This window comes from Fulmarus glacialis, unplaced genomic scaffold, assembly GCF_000690835.1.
Source record: "Fulmarus glacialis isolate BGI_N327 unplaced genomic scaffold, ASM69083v1 scaffold8556, whole genome shotgun sequence".
Taxonomy (NCBI): Eukaryota; Metazoa; Chordata; class Aves; order Procellariiformes; family Procellariidae; genus Fulmarus; species Fulmarus glacialis.
The window spans coordinates 14,336-25,884 of NW_009218693.1; the positions used below are offsets into that span (position 1 = coordinate 14,336).

General features: G+C 38.4%; 1 protein-coding gene across 1 annotated transcript; it reads left to right on the forward strand.

Annotated features, from left to right (window-relative positions):
* Positions 1 to 2,812: 2,812 nt before the first annotated feature.
* Positions 2,813 to 7,052, forward strand: KCNMB1 (potassium large conductance calcium-activated channel, subfamily M, beta member 1). The gene is made up of 3 exons (XM_009580112.1): positions 2,813 to 2,981; positions 4,502 to 4,697; positions 6,722 to 7,052. The coding sequence occupies exons 1-3, from the start codon at positions 2,845 to 2,847 to the stop codon at positions 6,989 to 6,991; spliced, it is 603 nt and encodes a 200-aa protein (XP_009578407.1). The 5' UTR covers positions 2,813 to 2,844; the 3' UTR covers positions 6,992 to 7,052.
* The last annotated feature ends 4,497 nt before the right edge of the window (positions 7,053 to 11,549 follow it).

The window sequence follows — 11,549 nt, forward strand, 5'->3', positions numbered from 1 at the left end:
AATTCTTTGGTTAATAGTCCCACAGTTCTCATTTTCCATGTAACAAAGGGTCTGATTACTCCACTACTTCTCAGCATAACTGGGACAGCTATGTAAACATTATGGTTCATCTAAAACTCAAGAGATTAACAGTACTAGGCCACTAGAAGTTTTCTACAAGTCATGGTGGCAGTACCAATCTTTCACTTTTTAATTTTCCCACAGAACTAATTAAGGATTAATCACTGTTATTGTATGTAAGAATTTCTTGCTAACGATGCAGGTTTTCACTTGTTTATCATTAGCTTCCCACTGTGTTATGAGGGACTGTCACTCAGGTACCACATAGTCTCAGGGCTTGTGCTCCAGGACCGATGATGTTCCTTTATTCCATTTTCCCCTCTGACCAAGCTGCACAATAGGTAAAGGAGAGTCAGTTTAATATCAATTGGTCTTAAGGTGCTGTGTTGTACAGTGTTCCAATACTTCAAATATTTTGGAATTTGGGGGGTTTTGAAAATGTTATTTCCACTTTTCCCCCACAGAACTAAAAGAAACCACAGAAGTTTCCAAGGAACAGTCACTACTGATTTTGCCCAAGTTTCCTTGTGGGGTACACATGCCTCTGTGCATGGTTATACAAGCATGCAGGCACTGCACGAGCACACTGACAGTGCTTGATGCCAGATGTTCTATTTATAGCCCCATAGACCAAAAAAACCACAATACAGCCTTATTTAAGGGCATTAGATCACATTCTGTATTAAACTCAAATGGCAGTAAGCAGGTAAGGTTCATCTTATGGCAATTTCCAATTTAAGATGCTTCTTACAATGCCAGTGAATTATACGTGATCATCAGAAAAAGAGTTCCCCTCAAAATGCTGTATGCAAAATTCACGGTGGATATTGATATTTTATTTAAAGTGGAATTAAATATGGAACTGGACAAAATTCAGTATTTCAACAACAATAACTCCTTTTGTTCCTAAGGACACCTCAGAACAGCCTTTCATTTTGATATTATGTACTAGCAACTTCAAAATATACACTTAAAAAATTCTGTAACTAGCCCAGAGTTATGTTAAATGACCAAAGATGTTTTACTGTCCATAGACTTCTATATTTTTATTGTTAATAACACTAACATTCAGATGTTATAGTAGTCTAAAACCAGTAGCATTTCACTGTTCAAATGCTTTTTTCCTTTGATCATCGAACAGTCAAAGTAAGGCACTTTTACCAGTGAAAGACAGAACTAATAGGAAAGAAAGCAACATTCAGATTATATTCACATTCTTTCTCTTGAGAGCTGATGGTGCCTGTATCTTGTCTTTCACCAAACTCAGTGTTGTCCCTACCCCCAGTAACACTGCACAGCTCTGCCAGCCTGGGGCAGCTGGAGACCATCTACTCATGGTTAAGAGCCTATTTGCTAACTTTGGCTTGTGCTTGTCTTATACTGTATCTAAACTTAAGTCTTGATATTTGCTCCGTTGCTCAGCTGAACACAGGTGGATTTAGGCAGCAACCACACCATCCTGAAGGCCAGCCAGTAAGGATACACACTAAATAGTTGCACAGACCTGAAGCTGAAATCCTGAAAATCCATCAACTACTGCATGAAGCTGTGCACCATTGTCTTGCACATGAGAACAGGACTGAAACGTGTTTCAGCATGTATGTAACATATTTTCCCTTTCTCCTTCTGCTCTGCTTTCCTCCCTTCTCCCCCCAAAAATCCACACAAATCTTGCCAGTCTCATCATTTGCTGTAACTATGGTTTGCACCATGTTTTCATGAAAAAACAAAATGCCACAAACCTTCAGCTGTCAGTGCTTCAGCAGATACTGGTGATGGGTTGAACTCTCAGTGACTGTTAAGGCTCATTTATATATTAATCCTATACATCAGTCATACTGATTTAATGGCATATGGATTCACAGCAATTATTTTCAGATTCTCTTTATCAAAGCATTAGCAAGATAATTTAAAATGCCATTTGGCAAGGGAGTGGGGGGAAAATGTCAGTCACTCCCGAGCTCAGGTTCAGACAGCTCTGCCTAAGAGTTCCCCTGGTGTTACACCAACACCAGCACTTCACGGTTTACACTCTCCAGCTAGTGCCAGCAGCAGTCCTGACCCAGTGCTTGTGGTGAAACGATAGCAGTTTTAACTGCTGTGTTTTCTAATCCTGTTCAATTGTGTTTGGTGGCATCATACTACTACTGTCTAGAAAATGCAGCTTTTTTATGCTATTTAGTTGGACATTAAGTTTTGAGCATCCCTGAATGGGCAAGGCCAAACAACAAACATCTAGAAGTCAGAACCGGGCATCTCAAACGTTACATTTTAAATTATTTCAGCTCTTTTGAAATAAGACAACCACGTCAGACTAATCCAAAAGAAAAGGCATAATGTAAAAAGGATTCCACTGTGGGAGGATTTTCCCTTCATGCAGCCTTTACCAATACACAACACAATATCTCTTATTTCAGAGAAGCAGCAACATAAAATAGACTGAATTAAGGCTGAAGACAATTGGCCTGTTAACAGAACTCTCCCAAAAAGTAATCAGGTTTTCTTACCCCATCTCCTAGCCTACACACACACACACTTTTTAAAGTACTATACGGTAAATATCAGAAAGTAAAAAAGTCTACCGATAACAAAAAACACAGTAACTTTTTTTTTTAATTCTAGTTTTTGCAAAAATGGGACTGTGCCTCCATGGGACACATTATATTTCAGAAACTTGTTACACAGCTGTGATACCTGTAGCCAATCCTAGTCATGTTTTCCCTCTCCTTTCTGTATTTTATTTTATACCAGAAAGAGATTGTTCAGATTTCACAACTCAAAATCATGTTGGGAAAAAAGTTGGTGACTGCACAGAAGCGAGGGGAGACAAGAGCCCTGTGCCTCGGACTGGGAATGGTCACGTGCTCCGTGATGATGTACTTTTTTATTGGGATCACCGTTGTACCATTCTACACTAAAAGGTAATGACAGTCCTTGTTTAGGAATACAAAGCTATTTCTTTTTCCTGTCAGCATCTAATACAATTATTAAAACAGTGCCAAAATATATGTTAGTATCTTGTACAATAAATAAAAAATATATTCTTGAAGTGTTCAAGTGTAAGAATTTAAGGCAGAAGAAATGATAAAGAAGAAAAGTGACCCAAGACATCATCGGGCATCTACACGTAAGCAGAAGAAAGAGGGAATGGGCTAGAATGAGAACAGACTAAACCAAAACATTTACTATGAAAACACGTAAAGTAAAAAACAACCATGCTTATCAAAGCTTGATAATGGAAAGCTGTCTTGCATAAATGAAGGGAAAAAAAAGCTTTTCCATGGGCAGGAGGGTGTGTTGTTTTTAATAAAACTATAAAAACTTGAGCAACAAAAGTCATGGTAAAATTGTTCAGTCGAGAATCTGTATCTTACCTCCAAAACAACCATCATGAGAAAATAGCACCTTCAAAAGCCCAGTCTACAACAGCAAATGTTGCAGAATACAATGAATGCTGAAGAAGTTACTATTACCCACATTTTTATTTCGTTTTGCAAGTTCTGCCTCCACACTCAAAACCAATTCGCAAAAAAACGGTGTAACAAGACGAAGAATGCAGTCAGATTTCCATGCTTTAAGATTTTGATGGAGAAAGCAAGTACATCCACCTCATTTTTCTTGCTAAGAGCACCTTTAAGCTCAAAAATCTTTGAAAAACATTATCTTTAAAACAGTAATTCACATTTATTTTATGTATTTTCCAGCCTCCTGATTACATTACAAAATATACTTGCATGTAAAAAGATCAGTTTCTTAAGAACTGGAGTGAGGCTATTTCTTTACTTTTTTGCCACCAAAATGTACTACTGTAAGCAAAAGCTTACTGTGGTATCAGTTAATAATAGAGTAACTTCTGAGAAAAAGGGGATAAGTAACAGCAAAAAAATGAACTTTTGCCAGACAAAATCCTGCTACTTATTTATGCAAAAGGTCCATGCAATAAAGAAAAGGAGAGGCAGGGGGAAAACAGGAGAACTAATCTGAGTTCTGAGAATTATTGAATGAAATTAGTCAAAATATTTCTGAGAGATCAAAAGCTCCACTATGCTCAGCCAGATTTCAAATAATAACGTCAAGCTTTACCAGTGTACTGCACTTCCAAATATTTACTACCAGACATGAAAATCCATAGCAATTTTTCTTTCTCGAATAACACTTGAAGCTGATTACAGATGGGGCTAGAATCTAACTTCAAACCACAGAACGTATAAAAAATAACAACCTAAAAAGCGCTTTCCTGCACTGCTTTCCTATTGCAGCCCTTCGCCAGGCGCAGCCATCAATTTGGGGTGGGTAAAGCAGACCGCACCAGGATTGAGCAGCCACGAACCACCCATGCCACCTCTCACAGCTGGCACACACAGATACATCTCCAGCATGCAACTCGTAACAGACACTGCTAACGCATTTAAAAGCGATACCTTTTGTTTTGTTTTTGTAGTGTTTGGACAACAGAAACTGTGTGCAAGGTACTCAAAGCCAACATCAAGGACAAAGTTCTCTGCCCAAACAGCGAAGGCTCAGAGGATGAGGATATCTTTCCTTATCCCTGTCTACAGGTGTGGGTTAATCTGACAGCCTCAGGACAAGAGGTTATGCTGTATCAGACTGAAGATACACTGGAAAGAAATCCTAAGGTACTTGCAACACAGATTGAATAATTGCTCTCTGCTGCTAACACCTTTGAGGAGAAAGGGTGTTTGTTTTTAAACCAAGCAGCAGAGTAAGAGTAGTTGTTCATTTTTTACATGTTAAAGTCTTTACTCAGACCAAGGCATTTTTAAAATATTCCAGAATTTACAGAGTTTTGGATTTTGTTTTAAACGTTACATCAAACATTAAGTTAATACTTGTTAAGCTATTACACCAACTAAACGTGAGTATTTAACATTTATGAACATTTAAAAATAAGTAAGTCTCCAAGTTGAAGACCAATGGTAAGAAATAGTTTATAAGCTGTGGTTTGCTCGTTGCTTGTTGAATTATCACAGGAGAGACCTGAAGTTAAACACTGTCCTAAGTAAGAGCACAAATCTCAATTTTACTTCTGTTTCAAGTGTGTGATATGAAGCAGGGAATAAAGAAAGCAAAGAAAGGGGAAATGAGGGTGCTGTTGGGAACATGATGCAGGTTTTAGACAGAAAAGAGAAACAAATCATTAATTTTGGAAGATAATTACCCAGAAAACTCATTTGTCTTTGGTTTGGTCTGCAACTGTTTCTGGCCAGCATGGCAGCAGAAATCTGGACTCATGGAGAAGGCAGTGGCTCTGTAGGAATGTGTAATGCAGAGACACCGAGTATTGCGGTAGAGGTCCCTTGGTCAGTCATTTTAGGAATCTCTTCCCCAGCGGATGAGTGCAGACCATGGGTGGGACAGAAACATGGGTGCACAGTATTCATTTGGCTTTAGAGGCGCGGGAAAGATTGGGGAAGGGGAAAAAGTAGGGTGTTATCCTTTTGTTTCTGCCAGTGTTTCTGCTTGGGAATCAGCAAAGAGCTCAACATTTTTAGGCTTGCTCCCTCACAACCAGAAGTGTTCCTACAGGTACACTGTCCCAGGGAAGGTCAGGTTCAGTTCAGTTCCAAAACCATGAGTATTTCAGAGGCCTTACTCCAGCTCAACACACTCTAAGGGGACATAAAGTGAAATTCACATCTTGGATGCCCAAGACTGAAGCACTTTCAGAATCCAAAACAAATATGCTTGGACTACAAGTACTCATCTTCTTAAAGAAATTACATAGATTAGAGTTTCACACAGTGCAAATCTGATAGCATAAAACACTTAAGCTGAAGACAATTTTGCTAGCTAATGCCTATCTTTATAGTGACTATCTCAGGGAAAGCTACATACAATGAAGTGGCAAAGCAGAAATTATCCACTGTATGTTGAAACAAGAGTCTTGTTCACTGCAAGAGGAGGTGATTTGCTGATTTCCTACCATTTGCATTACTGCAAGTACAAGCCTTCAGGTCAGGAACCATTCCCTCTCTGCCTTGGCCAGTTTCCAGCTTACAACACCTAAGCATTATCATATATGCAAAATAATATTGCAGAAAAGAAACTGCGATGAACAACAACAAAAATGAGTGCTTCAAAGTCTAATAGTATTTCCACTGAAGGCTAAATAACTTTGCATTATTACTACAGGTCAACACAGTTCTGTGTTACAAGGACAAGCAGGAAGCCTCCAACAGCCATGTTTTCCTCTTATTTGTCCATGAGTTACAGCCAGAGGTACACAGTGAAGCAACTTTGTTTTCCTGCACACTGACAGCCAGTTGTGAATTTCTGCACAACATTTCTGCTATGGCAGTGCCTAGAAGCTCTGTAAGGAATCTGAGCTTAGCACTGTAATAATAAAGTGACAGTCCCAAAGACTGCAGTTTTATTTCAAGTACATGTGTATTATTGGTTTCCAACAACATTACTCGAACCTGTAAATTTGCAGACTGGGGGCACAGATACACTGACAGAAACAGGGAAGCGTGGCAAATGGGTTATGGACATAAGGAAACCAAGACGACTTCCAGGGATGCTAGCCAAACCACAGATGATTTTGTCAGTACTAGCATGTTTGTTTTATCCAATCTGACTTAACTACAAACCCTGCATTAGAGTATCCATTATAATGAATCACTGTGATTTCTTATTCCAGTGCTCGTACGTCCCAGGCAAGTTGGAGAACTCTAAAGAAGTTAAAGCACGAATAGAAACAATTGCAAGCAATTTCAAAAAGTACCAGACTTTCCCATGCTACTATGATCCAGGAGGAACACAGACCAATGTCATTTTAAGCAGGCTTTATCCCCCGAAAGGCCTCCTCTTTGCTTTCCTTTGGCCTACACTCATGTTTACTGGTGGATGTCTGATTATTGTTCTGGTAAAAATTAGTCAGTATGTTTCCGTTCTTTCTGCTTGGCAGTAGAAAATAAATATCTAGCACAGATTGTTGCAAGACATTAAAGTGCCTTTGTTCACCCTGTCTTTGTCTGTGTTTTGTGACTTTTAATATACCGGGTGTCAATCCAAGGGCAGGCATTCCAGAAAACTGAATGGCACCCACTATGGATGGCAATCCATTGCATGAGGACAAAATATAAAATTGATTCCTAGGAATGCCTGCAAATACCTCATAAGAGCACAGACTGAGTCACTATCTATTGTTTCCTTGGGTTTTCCAAGGTACAGTTGCATTACAGAGCTACAATTCAAGTTTACTACTAAACTCTTGTTCCACATTTTAGACAGGGTCCTAATTTTCTGCCTGGTTGAGACCAGTTGGTGCCAGATCCATATACATTATTACTGGCAGACACACCCTTTATATACTTCACTACCAATACAGCATGTATTCATGGCATACTCTTCTTGTCTGTCAAGAAAAGAAGTTCTGTTATGGTCCAAAGAGATATTTGTTATCATGGATCTCTCTGCTTTTGGGAAAGGGGAGGAGGAAAACCACTCAAAACCAAAATATACACACACAGACATTACAAAGTTTGCACTCTAAACATCTAACACTAATTGTATATAATGAAATATATGCATAAAGTATAGGGTATGGTAAAGAAGCTTATACTAGAAATAAGTTTTTGTATTTAACTCAAATCTTAGCTTTGGTTTACTTTGAAACAAGTGTACCACTCAAGGGAGGCTACCTACCTGCCATTTGCATATATTATAAAACTGTTAAGGAAGTCACTACATAAAGAATATTATTATATAGTAGAAAACATCCATGATATCTCACTAAATACAGTAATCTAATGTAACCACAGAAGTTTGCATGCTTAGCACAAAGATATTTCACAATAGACACGTTTGTTTCGTGCCAAGACTCTTAGGAATGCTCTGATGCATGTATAGACACATTTTCTATTCTCTGAAAATAACTGTTTCAGCCAATTTTCAGATTGCTACTGGACACAGGAGGAACATAGATACTTCCTGCATGCTGTGTTTGACTGGCACTTAGGACACAACTAGTACAAGCTTTTTCATCACACAGCTGATGAACCACGTAGTAGCTATCATTCACAGGAAAATTTCAGGGCTTAGATACAAATCTAAATTCATTAAATTGTAGTGGAAAAAAGTTATTCTCATTAATGTGGTACAATTCTCTACTGTTTACTGTAAAAGAGAGGAAGGCTGAAATAACCCATTACATGCATTTTCCCACATTACTAATGAAACAGTGTCAGAATTTGCTTTTGCAAATTAAAATTAGACCAGGGTAGCACAAAATAGCAGTTATTAACATCAGCAACACTCGTTCAACATGCAACCTGGTACCTGTTGAAGCTAATGCATTGTACAGGTACCAAAGGAGGTGAACAAGCTAGCTGTAAATAGGCAGAGAGGTTTATTTAATAGGTTCTTTCAAAGTTTTTTTCAAAGTTTTACTCCAAACTTACAGGCTGAGCAGTTTGAAGAGAGTCTCTAGTTTGCAAACTAGAACTTGCTCTAGAGTACTAGAACTAGTACTCTACACTCAGTCCAGCACATCAGTAGCCCCCGCCACCTTGCTCCCCTCTCAGTTCAGTAAAGGTTAATGAAGGTTGGATGTTGCTGTTCCTTCTGGTGGTAGTCCTCGTTGCCCCACTCACTCATGAGTCAGTAACTTGTCTCTGAAGAGCAGAAGCTCTTGATCTTGCTGAGCTCAGAACTCAACATGAAGTGTGAGGACCAGGAGCTCCTGCTTCCGACTCTCATCTTGGCTTCCCAAGACCACCCCCCAAAGCCACATCCTCCTCACCTCCTTGCTCATAGTTATCCCTGAGAGCAGTAGATGAAAATTTGTTCAGAGTGCAAGCTGTGTTTCCAGATTTACCTCTACCAAAAATAAAACAAGTCAATTTTTACGTGAAAACAGTTATTTCCCTCCAACATGTACACATCGCAAGTACATGAAGAAAAACCTTACACAAATTTTGTTCTCCAATAAAGTAGGATTTCTTATTTGGGCAGGAGATATTCCAAGTGAAAACAGCTGGTGCAGGGGAAAAACTACATACAAATTAGGAGACTATTGTTTTGGATTCTCACAAAACTCAGCTTCCTCTTTTGCCCAAATGAATCAAGGTATTTAAATGCAAAAAGACAAATATTCTAAGATAGAAAACAAACACACACAAGAAAAAAAAAAAAAACTTACAGGCACCACAGAAGTCTGTTCTTGTTTTTAAATAATGCTTTGCCCACATATACAGTGCTGGTTACTTTCTACAGTTCTGAGAAACTTTAACATTAAAGTTATAGATATTCTTTCCCCTTCACACTTTCTCTTAAAGTTGAAACTAAGTGTTTTAACAGTGTGCCAGGTTGCTGAATTACTCTTGAGCTTTTGTAAACAATTTTCTACTCTTTTTCCATCTGCAATAGTTGTAATTCACTCGAGTGAAGTTTTAATAACACTCTCTATGCTTCTTACAGCAGCACACAAGGAAGCTATATAGCCTTTAGGGGTTTTTGTTTGGTTGGGGTTTTTTTTAATATTATTGGATTATACTATCAAATCTACAATAAAATCTGATAAATAAAATGCTATTTTTCTGAGATCCAGCAAAACACTTTCTATAAGAAGTGCTTCAATACAAGCAGTGACAGATGTACACAACTCACTTTCTCAAGGCAGAGTAGATGATCAAGGTGTATGTTACAACATTGAAACTCCTGCCAGGGGAAGAGAAGTGATAGTACAAGCAGCTGGAGATGAAATTCATACTTGAAATCTGTTTGACTGCACACAGCTTTCACCAGCACTGATGCTTAGACCACAGTAATAGTGCTTGAGTCGATGAGAAAATGCAAGGAGCACAGGAAAAATGGGGGTAGATTTTACACCCTGATGAATGCTTCAGTTGTGCAGGCCCTTTATATGTCTGTATGAATAATATATTTTGCTGAAACTATTAAAAGTCCTATTTTTCAAGTGCTGGGCACAGACTCTCAAGAGTAGTTTTTCTTCTTGATGCCAAATAAGGCTTGGACATGGTGATTCTACTGTGGGAATACGGAAAAGAACAAAAGCTCCAGCACCATTCTTGAGGGAACTAGCATTTCTCCAAGACAAAAAAAAAAAAAAAAAAATATTGTAAAAGGTTGTAAAATGAAGCTTATCCCATAACTGGGAAGCTATTTTCCTGGATGAGGTAGATTCACCTTTCATCAGCTTTTAATAAGACGACCTTTCTCCAACTTTGACGAGGCAGCAACAATGGCAGCTTAAGAGGAATGGGGCACTGATTCACTAAGAAGCCATCTGTGAGTCACCAGCATGTTCTTGATGTACACAAACAATAGCAGGTACCTTCTGGCTAGCTCTGACAGTTTTGATTTAAGTATCCTGCTAACTGGTACTATTTTTATTACCTGATCCTCAAAGCAGCAACAGGGCAGTTAACATAGAGAAGACTCTGGTCCCCAAAGATTCTCATTCATTGCATAAACCCACTGCACTTGGCAACAAAATACCTTCCAACTGCATAACTGGTACTTTGTTCTTAGTTGTTTTGGGGGTTTTTTTGGTTTTGTTTGTTGTTTGGGTTTTGGGTTTTTTGGGGTGGGGGGAAGGGCAGGTGTTTGTTATTGTTGTTGGGTTTTTTGTTTTTTTTTTTAATGAGGAAATGATGAAAAACTTAACAAAACCAATTCAGAAGCCATACAAAACAATTCAGATATTTTACTTTTGGCAATTTCCATAACAGAAAAAGTAGCATTTAGGGTTAGCTGGGTGACTCCAAATTTACAAGCTGGCTTGAAGACAGAAAAGATTTTAATACAGGAAAAATAATTATAAGTATTGGAGGCAGTTATCCTTTGTTCACAATAAAAAGTGTTGGTGGCTGGCACAAAGACCAGCTGTACAAACCCCATGCAGGAAACAAGTCTGGTATATAAGCACATAGCTGTTCTCAGTCAGAAGGCGAAATTGGGAATCATCTCAGAAGTTCCTCAGAAGCTCGAGGGCACAAGGGGAACACCAGAGGATCTGCAGAGCAAACTGCTTTCCCCCCCCCAAAAAAAATGTAAACAACAAAAATGCTAAGAATGCATGTAGGGGTTTTTTGTTGTTGTTGTTGTTTAGTTCTCCTGGAGCAAGGTTTCTCTTACTGTGTTGCTATAAGACTTAAGTGTCAGCTTTGATGAATATAAGTTATATTGGGGAGTTGCAATATTAGATGTTTTTCCCCTTGTTGACCTCAAATCTCCACACTGTCAAAGCATTAACAGAAAGCAAAAAGATAGCAAAGATCAGATAGAAGTGGCTATACTCAACTTCCAAATAAAACAGCCAGCGAAATACAGATTACAGAAAGTGTCTATTTATTATTATGCTCCACTAGAAGAAATAGCAATGAAAAAAAAAAAAAAATCTTGTCAAAGTTGAAGGACTGACAAGCTGTTCTTTCAAAGCTTCCTAAAAATATCTGTATGTCTCTTAAATAAATACAAGTAGTCTCATTACATCATGCACTTCT

Excerpts from the sequence above, each read along its gene's own strand:
- KCNMB1 (XM_009580112.1), top strand. The coding sequence starts at position 2,845 with ATGTTGGGAAAAAAGTTGGTGACTGCACAGAAGCGAGGGGAGACAAGA. Across the intron at positions 2,982-4,501 it reads GTACCATTCTACACTAAAAG|TGTTTGGACAACAGAAACTG; the intron begins GTAATGACAGTC and ends TTGTTTTTGTAG. Across the intron at positions 4,698-6,721 it reads CACTGGAAAGAAATCCTAAG|TGCTCGTACGTCCCAGGCAA; the intron begins GTACTTGCAACA and ends TTCTTATTCCAG.